General features: G+C 37.5%; 1 protein-coding gene across 4 annotated transcripts in view; it reads left to right on the forward strand.

The window, feature by feature from the left end:
* HDAC9 (histone deacetylase 9) overlaps nucleotides 1–27,169 on the forward strand; it is a 278,578-nt gene that overhangs the window by 57,623 nt on the left and 193,786 nt on the right. For all 4 annotated transcript variants that reach the window (XM_008629959.2, XM_017729379.1, XM_008629962.2 and 1 more), the window contains exons 6-10: nucleotides 12,049–12,177; nucleotides 14,116–14,231; nucleotides 19,900–20,022; nucleotides 21,965–22,175; nucleotides 22,578–22,795. In XM_008629959.2, coding sequence (XP_008628181.2) covers nucleotides 12,049–12,177; nucleotides 14,116–14,231; nucleotides 19,900–20,022; nucleotides 21,965–22,175; nucleotides 22,578–22,795 — 797 coding nt within the window. The remainder of the gene's footprint in view (nucleotides 1–12,048; nucleotides 12,178–14,115; nucleotides 14,232–19,899; nucleotides 20,023–21,964; nucleotides 22,176–22,577; nucleotides 22,796–27,169) is intronic.

Consider the following 27,169-nt stretch of genomic DNA (forward strand, 5'->3'; position numbering starts at 1 on the left):
GAGCTAACATCCTAGTGCAGTGACTGTGGTTACTCAACAAGTCTCAGCCATGTGGATTGTTCCTTTCTGTACAAGATGCAGCAGAAGCTGACAGCAGTGGGCTTCACAAAGCTTAACTGCATGGAGGATTGGGACTGTCCTAGGGGCTAGAGGCCAGAATATGCAACTCTTTGCACAGCTGCATTCAGATGTTCTGTGTTGACAGACTTTGAAAAGAGCAGAGCAAGGGGACCTATTGCTTCACTGGATAGATAAATATACCATAAGGAGAAGCTACACATCTGTAGCTACAAGCAGAATTTAGTGTAAACAGTGTAAGATCAAATTTTAAAAATTCCCAAAACTTGCACCATGGATACCAGTTATAACATGTGTTTTCTGCAAAGCACCCAAAAGACTGAGCAGCACATGGCTCATTAACTTTCAATGAGACTAATGCGTCTAAATTACCCAGAGAGGTTTGAAAATACCTCCCTATTACTGAACACTTTTGAAATTCATACTGACTGTTTTAAGAGCTCTGATGGGAGCCATGTACTTTTGAAAACCTGATCATTTAATATGGGGAATTTTTGCTTGTTGAGCTCCTCTATTCTGTGATTATCTGTCCAGGAAAATATTATCCTCTTTATGAGGTTACTCTAAAACTAACAAAAACACAGTAAGCAACATGGGGTGGTAGGGTAGAAGATCTTTTCAAAGATTTTTTTTTCTATTATTTTTTACCTTGTCGAAATGCAGAAATTCTGGCAAATGGCTCTAACATTTGCATTTTCTTCAATCTTTAAAATTTCATTTTTTGTGTACAACTGTTGATACAAACCAGCAAAAGTTCCAAAAAGAGTTCACTCTCTGGCCAAAGCTGCATACTTTTCAAAACTGTTGCTGTAGGTGAAATTTCTGCATTTTGTTTCATATTTTGGCTTTCTTTGGAAGAAATTCCTGGGGACATCATCATATCAAGTATGAACTGTTTTTTCTTTCCTGAGTTTAAAACAATCATGGAAGAACGGGAATGTCAATCAGTATTTCTATTTATTTTGGTTTTGTGCCAGTTGAATCTTTCTTTGCAGATGGAATTGTAAGCTTACGAGTTGCATTGTGCTTAGGGAACTGAAGATCTCTCACAATATAACAATTTGAAAAGATGTTTGTAGCTCACTTTCCAAAAATTGGAAGCATACTCAATGGAAACATAGCATGGGGTTTTTTTTTAATAGCAAATAATATGAGGTTCTTCCTTGGATAGGAGAAGTTGTGTAATTTCATACAGGAAAAAAGAGGAGATGAAGGATTGTTTAATATTGTGATGAAAGAGAGGAAGAAGTCTGTCCTGCACAGCCATGAAGATCACTCTGTAAAAACCATGTTAAGTTAACCTGGTTAGGCAGTAGAATAACAGTGTAGCTCTTGTGTAAATGAGAGTGAAAGATTCCTGAATGAGAACTCAGCAGACATAATTTTTTAAGAAAAGAAATTAATTAGAATATTTCCTTACAATTCTTTGTGCAGTTAGTGACTCAGTAGTTTACTGGAGCAGTTGAAACTCAGAAGAAAAACATTTTGTGTGTGAAGGTTTTTCTCCTTTCCCCTTTTGTGCCACCAAATTTTATTTCTGTTTGCATTTTCTAGGAAAACACTCTTTTGTGAAGGAACAGTATACTGAAAAGCTGGATTTCTTTTGGTTTTCATTTAAAAAAGAGGGTTAGAGTATCTCAAACCCTCAATTACCGTCTGCCAAAATGAAGAAGTCCAGCTCAGTGAAGTGCTATTTTTCTCTGAATTTATGAGTGAGCACAATAAATGGGAGAGGCACTTTGTTTATTGAAGCAGGGAAGTGAGGCAAACATATGATTCTCCTAATTTTATCCCATTTTCCAGGGAAGCTAAGCATTCCTGCCTCTCCAGAGTCCTTGTTTTCCTGGGTTGGTGAACCATCTCAACAAATTTGGACTGGGTAATGTACCCAGAAGAAATCAGTACTTATCACAGTGACAAGGAAAAAAGGTATCCTGATGATTACTCCTCTTCCCAATAGTCACCAAACATTTTTAGCATTCCCAAATTCAGTTTAATAACTTCAGAGCATGTAATTAGTAGTAGGAGGTTTTAGAAAGAGAAGAAGCTTTCACTTGCAATTGCAGAGTGAATCAGAAGCAAAGCTTCTGCATTCATGTAATGAATGGGCCAAACAAGTGTCCAGGCCCTGGGAGCCAGCAGCTCCAAGGAAATGTGATGTCGTCGTAGCTACTGTGCAGGGCTGCTGTTGTCTCCAGCCCATCAGAGCCCTGCAGCCTCCCAAGATGGGGCTGAGGAGGAATGCCCTGTCATTCTGATTGAATTCAAGTTAGAGGAGAATTTTTTTGAGATAGCTTAAAACTAAATAGAAATGAATGCTAGGGTAGGCTTAATGACACTGTCAAAGAGAAAAGAACTTGCGTAGGTATGCTTTGGTATCATGAAAGCTGCCAGGGCCTGCACCAGGGTTCAACTGGAGTCATCACCAGAATGATTCTCATGAAGACCATCATAGTCTTCCCATCAGTGGAAGGTTGTTTCTCTAATGTATTTTATTTAACACTTACTTTTAATTGCAAAAAGCAAGTTTTTTATGCGTGGGTAAAAAACTTACTCAGTTTCCAGATTCACTGTATTTCTGTTTTAGCAAAAATCCCACTACTTGTCCATATATCATGTTCTGTTTTGCCACTCTATGATCCTACTGACCCTTCTTCATAACTGGACTAATTATACAATCTTGATCAAAATACTATCTTCGTTCTTTTACTGCCCAGTGTATAACCAAAATTGAATTATGAAGTTCTTCTTTAGGTGATTACATAAAAGTTTTCTTACACTAACTGTGTATGTTTTCAAAAATGCTTTAAAAGTTAGCATTAAGAAGTAGCTTGCATAACTTTTTGATAACCAGGTAATCAGATACTAGACACCTTTTTGACTTTTGAACCTAAAGAAACAGCTTCAATAAGCAACAGGGAGCAGTCCTAAAATCTAAAGCATTTTAAGAGCATAGTGTCCACTGAAAATGAAGTGGAATGTTTTTAATGGGTATTTCAAAGCTTGTTCCCTCTGGATAAATAAGTTACAAAATACTGCATATAAAATTTGAGACTCTTTGAAGTCATAGAAACTGTCCTGTTTGATTTCAGTAGGACTAGGATTTTTATTCCACTGTATCTAGAGCAGAGGCGATTGAAAACTTTTAGAAAAGTAAACCAGAACATCTAAAAGATGGCAAAAAGAGAGAAACAGAGAAGTGAAAAGTGGAAATCACACGGTATGGGATCATCCAAAATAGAAAATATCGGTTAGTAAAGACTGCACTTCTCCAAAATCCTGCAAAACATAGTTTCACTGAAAAATCTATTCAAACCCACAACTGTAATTAAGGGGTTTAGCTGCCAAATAACATGTTGTGGCTAAAGCCAAGTAAGTATTACAGAGCCATTCATGAGCAAAGGCATAAGCTTTGTACTTTGCTTTTGATTTTCTCATGGGAAAGTAATATAAATGAGAGTGATACCTCCCTGTTGGCTTTAACTGTTAGAAATGCAAAGCATGCTGAAATTGTACATAATTCTCTTCCAAAGGAAAGGAAATAGCATTTCAATGGTTTTCCTCAGTGTCTCGTTGAGTTATGGTGGTGCACAATTATTCCTGTTAAATTACTCTACCAGATGGAAGGTTACATTGTATATTTAGCTAATTAAGTTGTAGGGGACTGGAATTACATCCCAGAGCATAAAGAACCTATCTAAAAGTAAATTTATTTTAATTCAGTATAGTTGTTAAGGTGCAGCATGGATGTCCAATTAAAACTTCAAACGTGGGGTTTTTCTTCTCACTTTGCTTAACATGAAGAGATACCTCACAAAGTTGGCCTTGCCTACAGAAGTTCAAGAAAACAAACATCCCTTCGATGTCCAAACTACTTCAGAGCCAATTTTATCTTCATTTGTCTTCAGTGGAGCTGAAGTGCCTTCCTACTTTTGAGAGGAACTTGGCCTATGGTTCTCATCTTCTAGGAGAGCAAGATATACTGTGTTTTGGTTGCTTTTGTTTTCTTGGCATCCTGTTGCTTTTGGACAACTCTGGAATACAATTCAGCAGTCTAGACCTAACCAGCTCATATTTCCTGATAATGCTGTTGCCCTGTTAAACTGGGGGAGAAGCTGTTGGTGTTTCATCATTAATTTCCGAAGGTTGATGAAATACTGGATTGTACATTTTGTCTGACATCAGTGAGTTATCACTCCTGGATATTTTCCTAGATTAAAATCTGTGGGATTTAAACACCCTATGAACTAATTCCTTCTTTTATGGGGCTTGGGGAACAACTATATTATTTTATTCTATAAAAAATGGATCATATATCTAGGATTCAAATGGTGACCCTGGCAAAAGCTTTGACTTTGGGGGCTAGGGGATTATCTCTGGCAGTTCTTCACTGAAGAGAGTATTTTTTCTTGGGATTCAGTGGATTTGAGAGGGGGATTTAGGCTGAAGAGGGGGATTTGCTATATTTGCAGAAAGTATGATATTATATTCCCATTACTTCTTCCCAGCTAGAACCAACTGGTATAGATGGTCAGAAGAAAGGGTAAGAACTACCAGTGGAGACCTAACCAGAAGGACTGCCAGTCATGCATATCTTAATTTATTTTTTGAATTATTACCATTCAAATGAGGGATACCCTCTATTCAAGTGCCTGTTTCATCTTCTTTCTCCTCTACACCTCCTGAGAACTCAGATGCAAGTTGGCTCCAGAAAGTGCTATAAAGGTGTAATAAAATTACAGAATTTGATGACGTGCAGAGAAGATGAAAATGAATTTTAAACTATTCTTATTCTTTAATTCTATGGTTTAAGACAGTAAAGTAGTATTTGCTTTTTAATCCCCTACTTATTATTGGAAAAGGAAATTATTTTACCCATAAGAAGATTAAGGTGGACCTGACACAGTCGTGATGTGTTACGGATTCAGCAGACTTGAGATATAATGACGACTCATAAGGCCCAGTAAAACCATGGCCTCCTTGAAACTGCTGTATAACCCTGTGGTGCAAATCCAAGGAGATGCTTTTTCTTTGCTAAAAATTAGAATTTATTTAAAATTCTATCAAGAGACCTGTTCTTTTGCCTTATAGGTTACATGAAGATCATATATCAACAGGAAATACATCATATTGTTCAGATATTCAAGATCTCCAATTCTGGCTAAATCCAAGCAGTACAATAGTTTCTACATCTAACTCAATAAATTATGCCTAGAAAGATAATACTTGTTTGCATAGGTAATGAAACAAATATTTTATGTTTCATACAGACTGCAGTGAATAACAAGGAAAAGTTAGATATTTAAAGTAGCTTCAGGGGCTATTTCATTTTTGAACCTGCTTTAGAAAATTAATGAAAATTTGCTAATCTTGTTAAATTGGTTTCCTTAGCCTGAAGAGAGCAAAAGGGCTGCAAGATCCCCTCTAATCTAATTAGCTCTTTTACCATGTGTTTCACTAAACCTGTTTTTTTATTTAGGGAATGGATATTTACCTTAGTCTGAAAAAATAAAGCATTCTACCTTTTACAGAAGTAAAATAAAGCAAAGGACTAAAGGGTTTCACATATGACCAGCACTCCCCACAAAGTGAATGGTTGTACAGGAAACAGTTTCAGTATATCCTGAAAACCCATTAGGTGATGCAAGCCAGAAAAACAAAGTGTCTCCATCCTGTGCTGCCGTATCTGGTTCTCCTGCCTTGTTGGGACCACCCAGCAGTCAGGTCCATGTAGTTCTTGGGAGAGCTTTAGAGGGCATGTGTAAATAGCTTTCAGTCCCATGAATCTAATTTAAAACTCTTTTAGAAGTGGCATTTTAAATCATCAGAACTGAGAAGTCATTGAACCCACAGAGCTACACTGCATGCTGGTGTCTTCCAGTCTATCATCCAGTGGGAAGAATGTCCATGTGTACATTGTCCAATATTGTCTTCTATTGGGATGTGGCCTTCTAAAGCAAATGTCAGTCAGTCGTGTATGAAGACAAAGAGGCACTGCTCATTGTGCCTATGCTTTATATAATCACGTGGAGGTGGCTGAAACACTCTGTGGCAGCCTACAGGAAGGCAGAGCAGCAATCAGAAACTTCATTCAGAGCAGAGAATAGTCACATGATTGTGAGGGACGTGCCGTAAAAGCTGTGAGACCACCAGGTCTCTCAGAAGGACAGACTCATTCATAACTCTTCACAAAGCTGCTGAGGAAGCTGGTGACAGCTTTTGTCCCTGATCTGTGTCTCTCTGCCTCTCCAGCTTTCTGCCAGGCTTTGATTGAATCCATAGTTTTGGTGAGGAAGCCCAGATTATCTTCACATTTATCCTTTCTGTTGTACTTAAGGGTGTCTTGTGCATTTCATTCTGCCTTCATCAACTGAAGGGGAAACTGGGAAGTTTCTCCTTAGCCCACTACTTTCAGACCATCTTCTAAGGAGCCTAAGATATGTCTGTTCTGGTTGATTTTGTTGCAGTATTAATGTGGAATTTGACCTTTTCCTTGGTCTCCAGGTCCAGGCATAGCACAGACAGGCAGGCTGCTTTATTACTTATGTATATTACCAGGGTGACTGGAAGCCCACAGCATGGACCAGGAACCTGTTGAGCTATGTGATGAACCTGACAAAATGAGGATCTCTTCACAGTGTGTTTTTTTTCCCGTTCTGACCCTTCCCGCTTCAGGAGAAATCACAACAGAAATCTCCAAGTCATCTCATTATCCACATGCAGTATCTTGAAAATTTTCGATTTCCAGAGTGCTAGAAAAAAACTTGACAAAGGATAAACCAGTGGTATGCTGGCAATACCCCCATTGTGCTAACCAGTGCCATCTTAATGTTTTTTCCTGCAGTTCTGAGGGTCTGTAACATACCTCATATTTTGTGCTGTAACTTTAAGCTATCTCAGGCACGGACTGTCATGGTTGTGTGTTGTACAGCACAAAATCCTTGTCTGTACATGAGTCTCTAGTATATCAACCTGTGTGGTGTGAATAAACAGATATCTTGACTGTGTGTTCAATTATTGATACTTGTTAGATATGAGCCAGAAAAAAACCCAAACTCCTGCATGGAGTACAGCGCAGAATATATTCAAATCAGTATCACATATGACTCTTCACAGCTTAAAAAAGTATAGCTAAAGAAATGGAGAATACCTGTGAAGATTTACTTTAAGATCTTGAAGTCTTCGTTTTTTAATTTTTTCTGGTGACCTAATTATGTTCAGGAAGTTCAGGTTGCTGTTTTAAAAATAGTCTTAGTGATAGCAGTTGATGCCTGGGCAATGGTGAGCAATTTTTCTTTCCCAAGTAAGTTTTGCCAGTGTTGCTCATGCTGGTGTTGGAATCTTTTTAGCCAAATTTAGCATCATTTACCTCGACTGCCCCACAGCTTTTCTAAGCCAGCCTGCTTGTGAGGAAAAGGAAATGCTTTCACTTTAGTGCCTTTCGAAATCTGGACAAAAGCTCACTTTCTGTTCTTCAGGTTTCCTATATATGGCTTTAGCCTCGAGATGAGGACCTGCTTGCTATGCACCCTCTCCCATCCCCCATTTCCTGCCTGGCTTCATTAAATGCTGATTTGAAGTTGGCACACGCTCTTCTGATACAAAAGTACTACTGTGTTCCAGGAACCATCAGAAAGTAATGCACTGTTGTCTTTTACATTCTCTTCATATATATGTCTTCTCCCCATGCGTAAAAAGGATTTTCATTCCTTCTTCTTAAATACCTCTGCATGTTTAATAAAAAGAAACAGTGAAGCAAAGCCCTGTCAAGAAAACTTCAGCTCATTTGGGAGCAATCTGGCCCCAGGCTATATTCTTTAATGCTAGTATCTGCAAATCTCTAATATTAAGCAAAATGGAGTATAGGACATAATGACTTCACCTAATAATTTTCCTATCTCTTGTGCTTGTATCTGAGTATCCTGCTTCTTAGGAGAGACTAGCTTTCTTTCACCTGATCAGTGATGGCTCATGTGATCAAATTAATTTGTACTTACATAGAAGCCTGTATATTTTCCATTTTAAGAGTACAGTTACATTATTCTTTCTTCCTCTATGAAGCCACTATAAAATATGAGAAAGATCATTGAGACGCTGTTTTTGTCCTTCTCCTGCAGCAGAAGTTCTTAGTTCCGTAGAGATAATTACAAGTCATGGCAAGATGTTAAGTAACCAGTACTTTGATTGCCCGTAGTATCTTTCTTATCTGTTTCCCACTTTGAATCATTTAAAGACTAATACCAGTCCATAATTACCAGCACTAAAAAGAGAATAAGCCAGGTAATAGCAATAAAAATGAACAAGCCATACTACTGTAACATCTCATTATTCCAAATTATGCTACAGCTACATAAACAAAGTAATTTTTAACTAGTCTTTCCTGAAATCCTCCCACGTGAATCACTCGAATGGTTATCAGCTGATTTCTGTTGAGATGAATGACATGGGCTTTGATTGCCTTCAGAGAAAATAGCTGTGTCTTCTTGTTTTCTTTGCAACACTAGCCTTTGAAACAATATATGTTCACTTTCTCCAAGTGACAATTGATATGACTTGTTCCAAAATGCTAAATATAATAGAAGTGCAAAGATTTGTGGAGCAAAGAGGTTAGCCTAATAGAGACCAACTAAACCAATATCAGCTGTATACTGTTTCTTAGCAATATTTTAGATTCATAGCCCAACCAACCAGACTCCTGCCATGAAAATTTGCCATCCTGTGTTCCTCATCCTCATGGCCACATTCCTGGCCATGTGCTCTTGTTTTTCTCTTGTCTGTGTCATTTGGGTTACTTGGTCAGATGATTCAGTCCACTGTAGCTGCAAACCAGCAAACCCCACCCCATTCAGCACCTCCACCACTTTAGAGAGGCCTCTTTTCCTCATGAAGGTGAGATACAGGATGTCTGCTATATGGGGTAGAATTGATTTGGTTTTGAGTTCTGGACCACAGTGAGATGTTCAGTGTATAGCAAGTTAGCCACATGCATTAATTTTCTTGCTGTGTCTGTGTCTTGGTTTATGGTTGAATCACCATATAGACTCCCTGATGGTCTTTTCAATAATTTTGTGGTATTACTGTAGCAAAAAAAGTTAATTCTTAGGGGCTTGTATTTGCTTGAGAAAGCTGCTCTGCAGCAAGCTGGGGAGTAAATCTTTAGCCTCAAAAGTTATTTGGCATTGACTCCCCATGTGACACTTTCCCCATGGAGAATGACTTTGTGTGATGAACATAGTCAGCCATGGCAATGGATTAATTAAGCTGAGCAAAGGAGAAAATAATGTGCAGTAGAAATACTTAAAGGGTGGCTAATGCAAAACAGTTATTTTGAACATTACCCCTCTGTAGAACCACTTCTAAGAGCCACTAGTTAAAGCATTGAGCCAAATACTCATTTGAAACATAAAGCAGATTAATTATAATAATTCTGGACCATTTGCCACTAAGACTTTCCAAGTGTCTTGCAAATACTAGGGGAACAATTTAATTTAAAAAAAAAGGTTGGAAAAATTTATTTTCACTTTTTGCTAACATTCACATTTCAGTTTCTAAAATAGGTTCTAAATGATCTTACTTATGTGCTTTGAGGCAGTCAGTGTCTACATATATATATACATTTATAATTGCAATCCACAGCTCCATATTTGAAGCTTAAAATACTTAATTTTGCCTTTTTAACTGTCAGAAGAGAGTTGACAATTACAGATGTGTTATTACTGCCCTCATGTAGGAGTGCACTGAAGGACATAGGATTGCTGTTGTGATCCATACCTCTTTCAGTGAACAGTAATTCTGCCCCAGCTTTGGTGGAGCAGGATGGTTCGGTGACCTCTACAGTCACGCACCAAGCCAATGCCTCAGCCACTGCTGGGAATCAAGAAACCAGTGTCCAGTTCTTCATTTTTTTCATTGGAACAGATATCCTCAAAGTGCTTAGATTTGTATAATTTGTCCACTGAAACTAGAGTTTTTTTTGCTAGTCATTGTGTCCTAGTAAGTACCATGTTAGGAGCTGGCCGTGTCCAGGGAGAACATTCAGAAAAACCAGTATTTGAAGCAAACATTCTTCAAACATTGGCTTTGATTTGTATTGTGAGGTTTATTTTATAATTTAAAACTACTCTTCTCCATGCCTTTTAATATTAAATGCATCTTCTTGGATGGCTCATAAATTCATACATTGACTTTAAAGTCTGTTTTCTGTGCTTATATGATGGATTCCAATGCTGAATATGATGAGAATTTGGTAAAAATAGAAAGGAAATTACTGTGACTGAGTATGAAATATTCACACAGAAGTGGAGAATTGCAGAGGATTTGTGTCACATTCACATGTCATGGATGCAGAAACAGAATATGTACAGACATATTCTCCTGATTCTTGAGGGTACAGAATAGTAGAAATGGAAATATATGTAAGTGCAAAAGGAGTGAACACCTTTTCTTTTAAATGTCATCACACCTGGTAAGATATGTGGTGATAGCATGTAGTGTAACCATAGCCCATTATTATATTTTATATTTTCAGTTTCATTGCAAATGGTATCTTAGATAGCAAACAAGTAATCTGTACTTTATTGTTTGAACCATTCATCTTAACAGTGGTAGTAGGTGATAAAAAGGAAATTTCTAGTTAATATGTTTATTATTAAAGACTTCCATTGTTGTGCTAGCCTGTGTGTCTTGGTCTGAAATGTACTCAAGGCAGAGGGCCTCCAGAGGGCAGCGCTTGCCACGTGCGATGCAGTATGTGACAAAGGCCAGCGTGTGACAGCAGGTACTGCTGGTCACAGCAGCTCTGTAGTGGGGTGCAGCCCCTTTGCTCTCCAATGACCATTTCTAGCCTCCCCGTCCCTGAGGGAACAGGTGGGACAGGAGGAAAAAAGATGTGCAATGTCACATGATGGGCAGGGACTAGAATTAGAAGTGTAGGATTGAGTTCCTGTCCCAAAGTGACAAAAGGTGTAATTCTGAATTGAGTGAAGATGTAATTTATTTTGTTTTTCTGCTAACTCTTGCTCCTTCTTTGAGGCTGGGTTTAAGTCCGTGCATAGGAGAGAGAACTGATCCCAGTTTCTAGCTCTCTCTGTTTTGAGATATTGCTTAGCCAATCCTCAGTTCCAGGAAGGGAAATATAAACAAGTTCTATTCCATAATTATCTTTCACTAGCTCTTAGCAGTCTGTTTGATTCAGGGTTTACTTGACGAACAGATAAATGACTACATGAAACATTTTATCATGCTAAAAATACTACAGAATAAAAAAGCACAGCAGAGTTGGCCTTCATATGAAAAGACCCTGAAACAAGGGTGGAACTTGCCCAAGGTGCATTAAATATAATCCTAGGTTTTCTCAGAATCAACCCTACTTCTTCGTTTTCAGAGCATATATTTTTCTCTGTAAATGTTCTTAGGACACTGTCATAAATCCAGTTGTTTGGTGTGTTACTCAGAAAACACTAAAATTCTGGGCCTAAAATCGCTGACCAAGAAATGTTCTGCCAGCAAGGCTTGTCGTAATTTATATTTCTCAGAGAAATCAAAAGGCACCAGTGGAGGCTTCTCTCTGTTTCTGCAATTAGACCTTAATCCAGTTATAACATTCCAAGTTCCAAGATGTGTTTTCCAAGTTTTCACCTACAAGAGAGATAAAAATAATGTAAATTAAATTTGCATTCATCTATTATGAATACTTATGGTAGTAACAATAATTAATGGGTAAATTCAAAGTTGCAACGGAATGAGAAAAATACTGGGATCTGAAGTTCTTCAGCTCTCTTCCTCTCTTTCCTAGCTTCCAATCTAAAATGAACTTGTATGAGGAGCGACAGGATGGCTGGGAAGGTTGGGCAGCAAAATCTCTGCCTCCAAGCCCTCCTTGGATCAGATGAGGTCCTACAGGGTCAGTGGTGTCTGAAACAAGCCAGAAATTGGATTTGTAGTCACATATTTTCTTCTCTTCGTTTCCAGCTTCAGAGCCAAATTTGAAGGTACGTTCAAGATTAAAACAAAAGGTGACAGAAAGGAGAAGCAGTCCTTTACTCAGGAGGAAGGATGGAAATGTCGGTTCATTCAAGAAACGTCTTTTTGAGGTGACAGGTAATTAAGAATGGGGAAATTCTGTATCAGTTGCCACAGCTCACAGAATAGTGGTAGTACTTCAGAATTGAAACTGTTTGCTAAACAAAATGAGCATTTGCAGTATTTGGCCTTATCCTTATGATTCTTGCCTTGACTTTGCATTGATATTTAGTAGCTTCATGGCTTTTTGAAATGATCAGGCCATATCTTTATTCAGACATATCTGAATTCACTTGATATATCAGAATTGTGTCACACCAAGATAGAATTAAAAAACAGCTTGAACAAACTCACATCAGTGTCCCTGTAAATGCAATTCTTGTGACAACTTTACACAGTATGTCACGTGCGAAACTGGAACATAGATGTGAATGTAAGCATGAAATCTCCTAAATAGTTTCCTTATAAATTATTTCCAGATTATAGTTTTTCTACAGCTAATTTATTAATTCCATTTACTGAAGCCTCTATGAGGTTCTTGATATCCACTTCCTTAGTTTTAGCTGATTTCTTTACAGTTTGCACACTTACAAGTAAGGAATAAAGTGAAATATTTATCACTGGAGGGTTTTTTTCTGGATGCTATTGAAAGAGCAGAAACGTGAAACTAGATGTCTTCTTCTCCTAGATCTGACAATAACTTGGAGCCTTTCAGATTGCTGTTACAATTATTAATATTGGCTATATGACATTTTGGACCTTTCATAACCCTGATTAAACATTGTTGCCTGAAGTCTTTTTCCCCTTGCTTTTTATTCTTTTAACTGAAAATAGCCCTTTATTTAAATGCCTATTTATGCAAAAACTGCTATTTTAATTTTTAAAAAATGAGAAAAAAACATTAAGTTTGTGTGTCGCCACTTCTGTGATACCTATTGAAAATACAATGCAAGAACTTCTACAAGATCAGTTAGTACAGCTGGATATGGAGTCACTTCAATAAATTAAAGAGTAAAAGATCCAAGTAAAAGCTAGGAAGCCTCCTGTAATGTCAGTCAAGGTGAAAATGTATTTTTGCATGAACTAAGGCATAAAGAGTGAATAAGCAAAGAAGTAACTATAGAATATTTGCTGCCACATTTAAATATTAATTAATTTAACTTCTTGAGTGCTTTAATTTGAAAGCTATCCCATGAAAGTGGGTTACTTCCACTAGTGGGTTACTCTTCCATCTTTAACCTTCTCAACTGTTTCCATTACATAAATATAATTTATATATCATTTATATATATAATTTTTGTTTATGATTTATATCAGTTTAGAATTAGAATAACTCAATACAACAACATACAATGAAGTCATCCTCTCCCCCTTTGTCTTAGACAGAACTTGGGACATTTTAAATCAAGATAGCATGCAGCCTTTCAAATCCTATTTAAATGTCTTTGCACATTGTAAATATTCCTTTGTATTTGTGCCAAAGATGAAGTGAAAGTGTGTATTTTGTCATTAGTAAGTGTGTATGTAATGATTGGTCCACAATGGGGTCATCTCCTTCCTAGACAGAAAGGATGGCAGTAGGCTTCATGAATTGACAACATTATCATGACCTCTGCAGGCCTGCTATCTCTGTCATTTTGATCTCTTACAGAAGAAGGACTCTAGGCAATTAAAATGGAAAGAGTTCCTTTTCTTTACTCATTACAAGCTCTGTGTCAGTGTTTCTGCCTGATACTGAGTAGCATAACCATCTTTGTGGGAAAAATAAATACTAAATTCTTCTTACGTGACACAGACAGACCAGAAGGGGAAAGACCAACAGTATCTTTCCTTGTTAGTTGTAAAAAGAAAACCAAAGAAATGGAGGATGAGTCGAGTCTTTAATGTAAGTAAATAGTGTAACCAAGAGATATTTTCAATAGCAAAAAAGCCCTATGCTATAAAGTTTATATAATTAATCAAGATCATGTGTACCTTTCCAGGGTGAAATTCATGTATGTTTAATCTGTTTTTCAGAATCCTCAGTCAGTAGCAGCTCCCCTGGATCAGGTCCCAGTTCCCCAAGCAATGGTCCGACTAGCAGTACAACAGAAAATGAAACCTCAGTTTTGCCACCTAACATTCAAGCTGAGGTAAGACTCATTATTGTTTAGATAATTGCTCAGGTTTCTAGACTGAAGAGGAGATTTGATCATGTTCACAAGCAGAGTAATTGGGATACCAGGACACTACAGGCTGACATCAAAGTACGTCATGTATGAGATATATCTTTATGTTTGAGATGCATGTTTAGAAGACTCTTTGGTAACAAAAGATCGGGGAAAAGCAGCAGTAATGCTACTGGAAGAGTGGGAGGGAGCTGTGAAAAAATATTACTTTCTGGGATGACCTGAAGAGGTGCTCAGTGCTGAATGCTGATGAAGAACTCCTGGGTACAAAACAGTGGTTTAGGCATTGGTGATCCTAACACTTACGAGTTAGGGTGGTCCCAGGTTCAGATGAGTGCTGAAGTAGATTTCTTTAATCACAGTATTGGAGTTAGGTGACTAAATCCTTGTCACATCTCCCTTTTATTTTGCTGTACCTCAGTTTCCTTATCAAGGCAGTACTTAACCACCGTAAATGTCATTCCAGAATTCTTGAATACTTGTTTTGTAAAGTGAGATTGTAAACGGAAGGAATCTTAACTACTCCTTATTCTGTTTCATACATACGTGCCTATAACAACAGGAATGCAGATGGTAAATCAGTTGTGATCAACCTCATTTAGCACAGATGACATGCCCAAGTCATGCTTTCCATGGCAGTATTGTAAAGGGACAGTAAACGAATTCGACTAAGAAAGACTCAAATTCCACAGTGTTCTGTATCCAGTGCCAATACTTACCGCAGTTCCTGCTTCGGTGGCAAGGTTTTCTATTAATTGTTGGTTTATGCTATTTATGTTAGAAAAACTGCATAAGAAAAGGTGATTTAACAGAGTTTTAGTTAATGGAGCTATTTCTCCAGGTCAGTGGCAGGACATTCACCTAAAAAAAACCCTGGAATGGGCAGTTCAACCTCCAGCAGTGACTTTTCCCCATAATGAATTAATTGTGTGTGTGAACTATGATCCAGGGGGCAGGTGGGTGACCTCTGCACACTGATTAGTAGCCTCTCTCTGGCCTGTAACCAAAAAGAAAAAAAAATTGCATTGATGGCTAACATGTGGTCTTGTCTCATAGCCCCCCATATGTGATTGCAAAGAAACTTAAATGATGCAGAGTAAGATCCATCATTAGGATTAGATCAGATCCTAGTTCAGTGGAATTAAGTTGTGTATTTTACTACTGGGCATGTTTTAGATAGAAGTTGGTAATATGTGGCTGTTATTACATGCTGTATTAAACAAGAAGTCTTATCCAATTGGATCTTTTATTGATTTGAGAATACTACAAAATGGAAGGGCAATAATGTCTCAGACTGATACATGGTACTTGTTACTTTGCATGTTACAGTTTCTGGACACTTGCACCATCAGAAATACATACAGCCTGGTCAGGCTGGTGGTCTCCGGAGATTTGGAAAGGTTGTAGCAAGAACCAGCAGAGTTCTATTCTGCTTGCTAATAGAACATTGCATTGCATATTATTTGCCACTTCTGTGCCAGACACCAAAAATTATAACCCCAACGTACAATCAAAGATGCTCAAATGAGCCTAAAAAGTTCCTTTAGAAGTTGAGCTCTTCATGCTGGCGTCAGTCACTCCACTCAGTGAAATGTGCTAAGAAGCTGAAACTACAGACTTCCATTTCTGGATCCAGTTGGGGATTTCTTTACCTCTCTAGTTACTTGACTTTTAGTACTGTGGTCTTGTGGGTTCAAACATTTTTCCATAAATCTCAGCTTCAGTGATTCTTATTTCAGTGGGATTTTCTTTGGTCGTTTAACAGCAGCCAAACTCCTACATATCTCTTTCCTAGTTTAGTGTTAGCCAGCTCTCAAAGGCTATACAGCTAATCAATTTTTCATCAGATATGCAAAGGACAGTAGTTTCTAATAATAGGATGAGTGTTCCAAAATCACCCAAAAATATCCCTTGTTTTTCTGTAATCCCGCATGACTCACATCGCTGTTGTTTCATAATTGTTGTTGTGACATTTGCAGTAAGTGTTGTGCTCATATCTGAGTGGGTGGATAGCTGCGGTTTTCATGGCAGCAAATAAAACACTTTTTGCTGGGGAAAAACAGGTTGCTATGACAGAGTCATTTACCAGTAAAACATGAGTCAGTACCGTAAATGATTACACTCCAGTGCATGGACAGAATTAGAGCATTATCAGTAATGAAACAGATTTTTAAAGTATTTTTACCACATTTATTGGAATAGTGAGACTTTTAAGTGGTTTACTCTCTGGAGCAGACAGTCTGGTGGGTAGACGTTTACAATTTTTTGAATGAACAAAGATGCACTGCATATGCTGCAGCTTTGCAGATAATCTTTTACTATCACAGTTCCCTTAATGGTACTTTCACTACCATTTGTTAAAACACCGATCTCATTATATGAAACTTGAAAGTTGAACTCAGGATTTTAATTGCACCTTATAAATAAAATCCTGTTTTTATTAGGCGCAGTTGTCTCCAGTATCATCAAGGTTCACCGCAGTAGCTATTTGTCTCCTGTAGCATGCCATACACTTTCAGGTCACCTGCTGTGCTGGGGCTCAATCTTGCTTGCCTGAGAAATGCAAGCAGGATTGAGCCCCTGCACAGCATGTCCCTTGAGTTCAGAGGGACAACCTGCTTTAGTCATGTGAAAAGATTAATTTTAGGCATTCACGCTCTGGTCAAAAGCCATTGAAGGCAATGGAAAGTTTCCAGTTGGTGTAACTGGGCTTCAGATCAATTTCTTTCTTCTATTTGTGCTTTGGAAAGCAGTATTTCCTAGAATATCACTTGATTATACAGGAGACATAAATTACATACATGCCAGATAAGCACATACTTGTTTTGTGCAATCCCACAGCCCCGTGCTTTTAATCCTCAGCTCCTTGAGGTGATCTTTGTAAGGGGCTATTGGAAAAATGTGTAGGTTTCTGGCCAGCTGATGAGGTTTGTGTCAAGTGTACGTGAAGAGAGTCTAAATTAATTTTTTTTTTTTTTAAATCATCCCAAAAGCCTCAAGAAATATAAATGTAAGTGTGCATATTGAAAGCTGTGACAATTACTGTAGCTCCACAAGTGAGGAATATTAAAGTCAAGCCATTTTGTCTTTCCCTCGTAATCTATAAATGTGCATATAAACATGCACACATAGGTGCTCCTGCTTCTCAGCAAGTCCCACAGTGGAACTAAAGCGCGGTCACTCGTGGTTACTTGTTGATCATCGTGCACTGTTACACTGAGTTCTTGTACTCTATTTTGAGAAAGAGGATAACTCTGTTGACAGGCTATTTTAAGCATCAGTAAGCAGGATCTGTAGACCCAAGGAGTAGGTACGTAGAGGAGCAAGTAGGTCAAGATGCTCTTTGGGGTAATTTCGGTGCCAGTCCAAACCACCATGTTTGCATGTAGGCCGAGGACATGGTTTAGCCGTTGTGCTGCCAAATGAGTCTGTTGGCAACTCCTGCCTGTGCCACCATGGCAAGGTATTGTTGACCGTGTAAAAAGAAAAGCTGCAGCTGGGATCATGTATTTCTGCCTCTGGGGGACCCTGCTTGAGCAGGGTGGTTGGACTAGATGACATCCAGTGGTCCCTTCCAACCTTACTCATTCTGGGGTTCTGTGATACACAGAGGACCCTAATCTATGCAGTAGCGGACTACTTTTATTTTGGGAGATGAGGTTAAGCTGATGCTTAGGATGATATTACCTTAAAATATTTTGAAAAATGAATCACTTACCAAAGTGAAAATGACAGGTTATTAGCAGTATTAAAAAATAAATTACGATGCTTTTATTAATAAACTCCTGTTTTCAACATTAAACTCCTGTGATAAATAACATCATTGCTTCTGCCTGATGAAACAGTCATGCCTGACCTTCATGTGGGAGAGCTATTCACCCTGCCACTGTTACTTTTATTAATTCAAATCTTAGAAGGTAATAGTGGCATACCAAAACCCAAATATTAAACATAAATCTTTCAAGTGGCTTTGTATCAATGCAGCAGTTGCTACAAATTTGATCATATTCTAGGAGTCACATTAGAGTGTCCATTTTCACTTAAATGTTTGTAGATTCCCTCCATAATATCTCCATAGTCTTGACATACTTGGATTTATTCATGGTCAAAGGTGGATGTTACCAAGGCAAGACACTTTTAGCCAGGACTTAATGTAATATGCAAGTGGAGCTTCTTTGTTTCCTATACTATCTGTTGACATTCCCTAGGTACCAAAAGAAAATTACAGGGATAGACTTCTACTGTTATTGTCTCAGTGATAGGTCATATCTCCAAACAAACTGTATGAGGAAGGTTATGTTTTGGAATAACATCCTGTGTTTTTGTGCTTAACCACTTTTCATTGATGGTCTGAAGTTGCATTGTATTAACACGAAGTATTTTACAGAGTTAATTGATATTCCAGGTTTGTCCGGGGGAAAATCTACAGCTCCCCACAACATGCTTGACAAGTTATTATATTTACTTTAGTCAAAGCCCGAGTGTGCAGTATCCCTCTTGGAGGTGGTCTATTATTGGAGTCCCATATGCTTTTTGTTTGGGAAGAAAGCAGTCACTGTGTCATACTGTTACACAGGGTATTCTTTTTCAAGGATGTTGTTCCCTTGGGGACCATATCATGCCAGAGTTCCTAAGTCTAATAAGACCTTTGTAGCTCTTATTGTGTCAAAGTTCTGGGAGGGAAGCAAGAGTTAAACAGAAAATATAATTCAAGCAACTATACTAGACCACATGTTGAAAAATATCACTGTTCAAACTGAAAGGCAAAGGCTTCAAAAAGATTCCTGATGTGGTAATCTTTTTATGTTTCTTACCAATTAATCTATGGAAAGAAAAAGGGCGATCTTTGTAGAATGTCTGGTTTTATTTTAAAGTAATTAAAAATATATCAGCAGTTCCATGTCCTTGAAAATTATATCACAAGTCTTCAAAAGAAGTGTTAAGGATTTTAACTTGAATGGATTAGGAAAGCTCTGAGGGGTATCCCATCATCAGGGAATGACAGGATGCTACTTTTGTATATATGCAGACAGAGAGAGAGAGACAGTCTATTATTTTAAATGGCAGATGTGTCAATATGCCTTACTTTCTACACAAAATTTCTGCCTTAATGGAAGTAAATAGTGTGCCTCAAACATCCCCATATCATAATTTGGCTAACAAAAGACATGGACTAGTTAAAAAACACATTTCATACCTTACAGCAAAAGTTATGATAACTGGAATAAAGGTTTAATACATCCATATTTGTGATTCAGCTGGATATAATCCTTAATTCACTGGGTAAATTCCCAGTGAGTTTCTTGGAGTGGAAGTCCAGTTGATAAGAACTGATGCTGAACTGATGAGAAGTTCCTAAGATGGTCTAGGAATCCTCAAGATTTCAGCTTTGCATGGAACTTTGATTTACTAACCAAAGAATAATTGCAGACACATATCAGTTGTTTTCTTAAGAAAAGAACTATCAACAGTTTTTTTACAGGGACAGTAATTTTCCGTATCTGGAACTCCAATGGGATGCAAACCAATGAGTGGTACATAACTGGCTCTCAGCGTATCGGGATATGAGGATAAAATAACCAAGATAAAAAGGTTGGAGATTTACTTCTGTTGTTTCTACCCTTTATTCCAGCACCTGGTTTCCCAGCAACGCCTTTTGATACAGGACGAATCAGTGAACTTGTTGAGTCTGTACACATCCCCTTCTCTGCCCAACATTACCTTGGGACTTCCAGCAATACAACCTCAAATCAGTGTAAGTGACCAGTCTCAAGCCTTCCTGCATACGTACGCTTCCAGAAAACCTACTTTCTGATTATTCTCTTTATTTTTAGCATTTTGGAACATAAGCAATTCAAAGTGGGAACCAGACCTCTCTATGCATTGGGCAACATCTGGATATTTAAGGGCACAACTTGAAAGCAATATTCATTCTTGATCTCAAATAAGCAAGTGCCAGTGTAGATCTTAGCTAAGTACGGGCCACATGCATTGCATTTATGCCAGATAACAGATTTCAGTTGTGGAAGGAAGTATATGAGGAGATTATTTCATTTGAAAGTATGAGGAGATTATTTAGTATAAAAATTTAATTATATGATCATTTCTACCTGATAAATTACAGCACCTGCTGCTTTTTATGAGATTCCATTAGTGACCTAAACTGGGCTGGAGGATCGTAGGAGAAGAATGTCATATTCCTGTAGCTCAGTAAAGTACCTGAAAACTTTGCTACTGGTCAAAACTTACCTCCTTTACAAGAACAACGAAAGTAAAAATACAAATGTAGTTTTGAGTCAAAGTTCCATGTTATTTTACGGCTTTTTCAATACATTTACTGTTCTTAGCAATAACATGTTGCTACAATCTAACATTTTAACATCAGGGACAGAACTTCGCAAAGAAAATTATGTAAGCTTGAAATCAGTTCTCTAGAAGCCTTAGCAAATTATTGTTTTTAAAGGATGGAAAAATTGAACATCATGAAAAGTAGTGCTTACATTCTCAGAGGATATCATAAAAAATTTCTTAGCTATTTCACAAAAATATGACTAGCTTCAACTAGCTTCAAAGTAAATTTATAACATTAAAAAGAAATGAAAATATGTTTCATTTGCTCACTCAAAACTTGTAAGCTTTTGATGTGGCCAACTAGCACCAAATATTACTTTTGGCACTAGAAAAAACAAAGGGATTGATTTATGCAAGTAACGTTTATTTCTGTTACTAGAATAAGCAGTTGCAAAGTGAATGCAAAGCTTACTTTGGTGGTTGTTTTCCAGGGGAGGGTGATAGCAGCGTGAAGTAAGCGTACACCAAAAAAATATTGGTGAAAACCTTGGTTTAGAATTTATGGAATTCAGATTATCAAAGATACTGTTTTTACCATGACATACCATAAGTGTTAATCTGCAAGCCTCAACATGCATATTTCTATTAGGTTATTATTCTTGCTGTAAAAATTGTTATTCTGCTTGAACTGCCATTTCAAGGTTTCTTTTTTTTAATAGCCTAAGAGCAAAGCAATATAAAGTACATTTGCAATGATGAAGGGCCAAAACTTCCAAAAGCTTTAAATCAATAACAGTGCAATTTATAAGGCACTTCAAAATGCCACACACATACAACAGCTCTTGATGTTTCTGTAGATGAGAGTTTAACTGTGCAAGTTTGCTTTGCAAAGGGTAAAACTTACATTTGTGCTGTCCTTCAGGGAGTCAGGGAGTGCTCCAGGAAAAGTAATAGCTTCCCACTACTACAGGTAACTATTTTGTGTTGCTGATTGGCTTGCTGTGTGATGGAAAGTTATGTGAAAAACCAAGCCTTGCCTATTCCAAACTCAACGCAAACTATTTCCTCTGATACTCTAGTTTCCTGTGCAGGAGGCTGTGGAAAGGTCTTTAGGAATTTTAAGGATAGGTCCCGTCCTTTCATTAATAATGTTCTAACTAGTAGTTCCTTAATGCTTTGGCTTTTATTACTGATTTTTTTTCAACTGGTTTCATTACTCAGTTTCTCACAGCATTACATTTAACTGGCATGTTCTTCCTTTTCATCTCACAAAGTGTAGGATAGGGATGTTAACCTTTTCTTCTGTATGTGTTTGTAATAGATTGACATCAGACCATCCAGTTAAGTAGAGGTATAAATGTCCACTTCTCTGAAAAGCAGTTACCAATGCTGTTGTTCTTTGACAGGCTTCATCGTCATTCAAAGAAAAGCAGAAGGGGGAGACCCCATCACTTAGACAAGGAGTGGCCTTGGCTGGACAGTACGGAGGAAACATTCCTCCATCGTCAACTCATCCTCACATTGCTTTGGAGGGAAAGCCAAACAGCAGCCACCAAGCTCTCTTGCAGCATCTGTTACTGAAAGAACAAATGAGACAGCAAAAACTTCTTGTGACTGGTAATGATCAAAGCTCCAACAGTACTAATTTAAGATGTTTTTAATGACATTTGTGTTTAGTGTGCGGTAATACAGATACCATACATCCTAACTGTTGGGAAAAGTGGAAGGGTGGAAGAAAAAAGGACAATATCATTGTTTTCCCTTTTAGTGATTCTGTTCCAGTCTGTTAGCCTGAAAGAATTCAATGATTACAGAAAAGAGAAAATGATTACTTCATCACATTCTTTTGCAGCAGCCGAACTTCCCAGCATGGTGAGGCACGTGGTACACGTCCCAGTGCATCAGTGCAGATGCAGAGTTCTGCAATATACACCCCTCTTCTTACTGAAAGCTTTCTTTCCTGTTAAAACTATTAGTCTGTTGTTTTTCACAGGGGAGTGAAATGTCCCTGTTTTGCAGGAGTGGTTCCTCTTCATCCACAGTCTCCTTTAGCAGCAAAGGAGAGAGTTTCACCTGGCATAAGAGCTGCCCACAAAGTGCCTCGTCACAGGCCACTGAACCGAACCCAGTCAGCTCCTCTTCCTCAGAGTACTTTGGCTCAGCTGGTCATCCAGCAGCAACATCAGCAATTTTTGGAGAAGCAGAAACAATACCAGCAGCAGATCCACATGAATAAGGTGAGTTCCCAAAGTAAAGAATTTCCAATAAATTTAAAGGTGGATAACTAAGAAGGAAGTTTAGTTATTGGTGACATGTCATCATGGACAGTAGAGAGGTTCTTGCAGGAGTATCTTTTTTGTTTATATATAGTTCATATAAACATTTGTATGGATCTTAATTTCAAGGTTCTGAAATAGGCTAAAATTCAACAAAATAGAGTTCAAAGTAGCCCACAATTTTACCTGGCAGGTGGTTTCCCGTTGAATGGTAAATAATGCCTTAAAAATTGGCATGTGTACTTCTGAGCTGCAGTAATCACTCCACTTGCTACTTTTGAATTGTGTTAAAACCTTTCTCATTGTGGACTGGAATGTTGCATAAATAGATAACTCATTTGAACTCAAATCAGCTGATTAAATTTATCAGATTTATGTAAGATATTTACTAAACATTTGCAGAAATTTTTAATCAGTGTTTATCAAACTGACATTTCTCTGTGAGTAACATGAAAGTTTGTTACCTATATGGTAATATAAAACGACCATATAAAGAGAAAGAGAAAAATGTGCTGTTGCTGATATCTGACACAGGACTGAGTTGTGTAGTACAAGGTTCCCTGTACAGTAACACCTTATCCTGAGCAAGCGCAGGGGGAGGAAGAAAAGGGACCGTGCATTAATAAACAAAGAGCAGCAGAATCTAAATAGATTTGTCAGGAAACAATATTTCTACAACAAAATCCAGTTGTTACCCAGTCTGAAATTAAGATATGCAAGTAATTACATGTTTTTATTTGGAGAACATTTTTCTGCACTTATACACAACTTTCCAAAAGTTGTTTGCTGAAGCTCCACTGGTATTACAAAGGTATTAGTTATGCATCCTTAGTTGTCTTCTTTTGTTTTAGCGTTACTTAATAACTATATATATGAGGCAATGTCAAAGAAGAAAAGATGAAAAGTGGACGTTCAGCTCTTGTACCTAAGGAAAAAAAAATCAATCCACCTTACTTACTGGGTGAATTTCCCAGGGGTTACTGATTCTTTGGAATCTACTAAGAATTCCCAACAAAATTAGAAACAAACCTAGAGTTTAAGTACATAGTTTGTACAGTGGTTTGGTTATTAAATCTTGTCTTAATTAGGAAAAATGAAGACCAGAAAACTTCAAAGTTCAGAGCTGATCCTTGCATGTTAACCCCTCTCAGCTTGGGTGTTTTGATTACTCAACTAGGACTCCAGTTGGCTTTTCTTTGAGTATGCATTCCATATGTTTAATCAAGATGGCATATGTATATCTTGTAGCCTCAGGTTTTGAAAATATTTCACCTTCCCTCAATTGTCTGAAAAGAGTATTTAACTGGTAAAGTACTGACTCTTTGTACTACAAACCCATCAGTTCATGCATTCCTCACAAAGCAAAGAACCCCACTGACATGTTTTTGTTAGGTAGTATGCTTATTGATGTAAATTCTACCATAGCATTTGGTGGTAAGTGCTGTAGCATATATGAACATTTGTCCCCAGTGTGAAAATTAAACTTGAGGCACATAACCATATATTTCTAGATGGGATTAGGAAGTAAAAAGATTGGTTTGTGATAATGCTTATTTCAGTAACTTTTTTTTTCAGTAGAACTGCAACAAAAATACATGTTAATGAGAATAATTCACTCTCATACTTGAAATACACCTTCATTCTCACATGGTTCTTTTTGATGAAGAGACAAAACTGGTGAACCTAGCTTTTATTCTGTGCAGTATAGGCTATACACACATGCAGATAGTGGAAATTTAAGTCTATCCTAGGGCCTCTGTCTGCCTTGAACTCCCATAACCTACTTTTGCCCCAAGAGCTTCTCAATCTCCTTTACTCCTATGCCCAGAGCAGCCAGCCTTCTTCAGGAGCACAGTAACTCCTCAGAGCAGCAAATAGCTGAGGAGGAATGAGATCATGTTGCAGCCAGAGAAGCAGTGGGTTTTCTGAGGATGCGTGTGATTTCTCAGACCTTACCGTTTGCAGCATCTAGGTTCTTCTCCATTCTCAGAAGAACCATTTTGAGGAAAAGTACTGAAAAATGCCAGAGCTCTAACCATGTACCTGTCCTCTGCAAGGACACAGAAAGCCAGGGGGCTTCCTTATGTATTTATGGAACTTGATTTTTAAAAACTGAAATTAAAGGGTAGCCAATATGCAAGAGAGTTTTAAAAAGATCACAAAAGATCAAATGGTGGAGTAGCTTTTAAATAGTGAATTTAAAGCTATAGTCTTTAACTTTTTAGCTAAATTTCAGATTGAACACCTGTGACTACATAAGGTTTTTGAACTCTGCTAGCATGGTAGAATATACTTTGATTGGTCTTAAAACTTACCTCTGTTCACAGTTGAAGTTACTTTTTCATTACATAATTTGCACAGCTTTACAATCAAACTCTGCAAAGCAGATTAATAGTTATTTGAAACTTTAAACAGTAGATATTCTAGACCAGGTAGGAAAGCAACCTAGTATTTTATTTCTTAGGATAAGATGAGGCATGTATCAAGTAAACACATGAACTTGGTTTTTTTCTGTTGTTCTCTCCTTTACTCTTCTGTTCATAGGCTGTATAATGAAATCTGCACAGAGGTGCAGAGAATGCCTTTTCATTCATGGAAAATGCAGAGGTTTCATTTAATAAGGAATACTCAAGGATCCTAAAAGTTTTGGTAATAAAGATCAGAACCATTTTAAGCTGTCAAGACTGTGAAATGCTGGTTGATCAAGAGCTTAGAGCAAATCAATATCTTCTTTTTTTTTTTTCTCTTTCTCTTGACATTTTATTCCTTATGATTAGGACTTCAGTACTTAAGCCTTTAGTCTTCAACTGAACCCACAATTTGAATGTTTGCCCTGAGTTAAGATGATAGGGCATGTGTCAGCACTCCCTGAAAACTGGTTTTGTTCAGATTTCTTTGGCTGACTTATAGGTGTAACAATAAAAACAGGAAGAGAACCAGTTTTTCCCCACCCCACTGCTCTTGTATTTATCTTGTATTAAAAAACCCCCACAAATATTTTCTTTGAGGAAAAAATATACTTCATGAGCAAGCCAGTGGTCCAGTGAGGGTGATAACAAGCAAAATCTAACATAGGTCAGAGGTAAAGGATTCCCCTGGATCATTTACATTTTGAAAAGAAGCAAATCCTTGCCAAAAGGTGTGCCTCTGTCCTTACGAGCAAAGAGGAGATCCCCTATGGATTATTTCTGGTCAGCTGTCAGATGCCTGGCTTTTGATGTGGGAAATGGTATATGTCTCCACTGAAGTCTGACATTTATACCTGTGGGATCTAGTACGCTGACCTTCTGAAAACATTCTGCAAATGTTGACATCTCTTCCAAAAGTAGGCAAAAACCCTTGTCCCAGAATTAATAATGAATGTGAAGTAACCTGAACTCAGCTTGTCTTAGGGAAGACTGGCTTTACCATTGTCAGCTTTAATATACTTCTGTCCAAATGACAGCTTGTTTCCTCATATGCCCTTTGATCACCATTGCAGATCTTCATTCTGCTCAATAAAGGGAGACCAAAGTCCAAAACCCCCAGTTAAAATTAGTGCAATTGGATACCAGAAGACCACTACTACAATAAAAAACTTAAAATCTTGATATTATTGTGTATATCTATATTGTGTATAGCTTTGACCCAGCCACTTGCAGAAAAAAAGGATTTTGATATAACTAATCTAAATGCAAAGCCCCTAGCAGAAGTCCATGTTCAAGAAAATCTCAGAAATCAGAATGTGAAGAGTACATGAACAAAGCCGTCTGTCTTTAGAAGTTATTTTTGCCATCTATGATGAATAAGGTCTGCCTCTACTGAAGCTGAACTAGCACTGTCTTCACTGGGGCCAAGATTTTATTTGATCAGTGCAGGAACCCTATTTGTGTTCTTAAGTTATGTATTCATAGCATTTTGGCAATTTGTTTTCAATGGTAAAATTCTCTGTATTGGAGAAGTAAAGGGTAAAATAATGGGGCAAATGGTAGTGTGCTCTAAAGTATGGGAAGTGTATGGATAATGTTAAGGCTTATATAAGAAACACCTGAATTTCAGTTTTCATTCTAGGATGTCAATTGGTTTAAAGCATCTCTGGATAGGGAATCGGTGACCAGGCAAGTCTGTGAGGTAAAAAAATATATAGGAAGTGAATATTCATTAGTACTCGGATGGTGCTCTCAGTTTACCAATATCTCTTAATAAAAAAATGAAAAATAATACAGAAATTTATGTTGATGGAAAAATAGAACAATTGTCAGTAGGAATATTAAAATATTGATTAGATTCAGATTGAATTAATCATTCACTTCTCTGAATGATATTTAATAGAATTTGAAAGAACAGATCAGGTTC

Source organism: Corvus brachyrhynchos, unplaced genomic scaffold (assembly GCF_000691975.1).
Source record: "Corvus brachyrhynchos isolate BGI_N302 unplaced genomic scaffold, ASM69197v1 scaffold142, whole genome shotgun sequence".
In the NCBI taxonomy this organism is placed as follows: Eukaryota; Metazoa; Chordata; class Aves; order Passeriformes; family Corvidae; genus Corvus; species Corvus brachyrhynchos.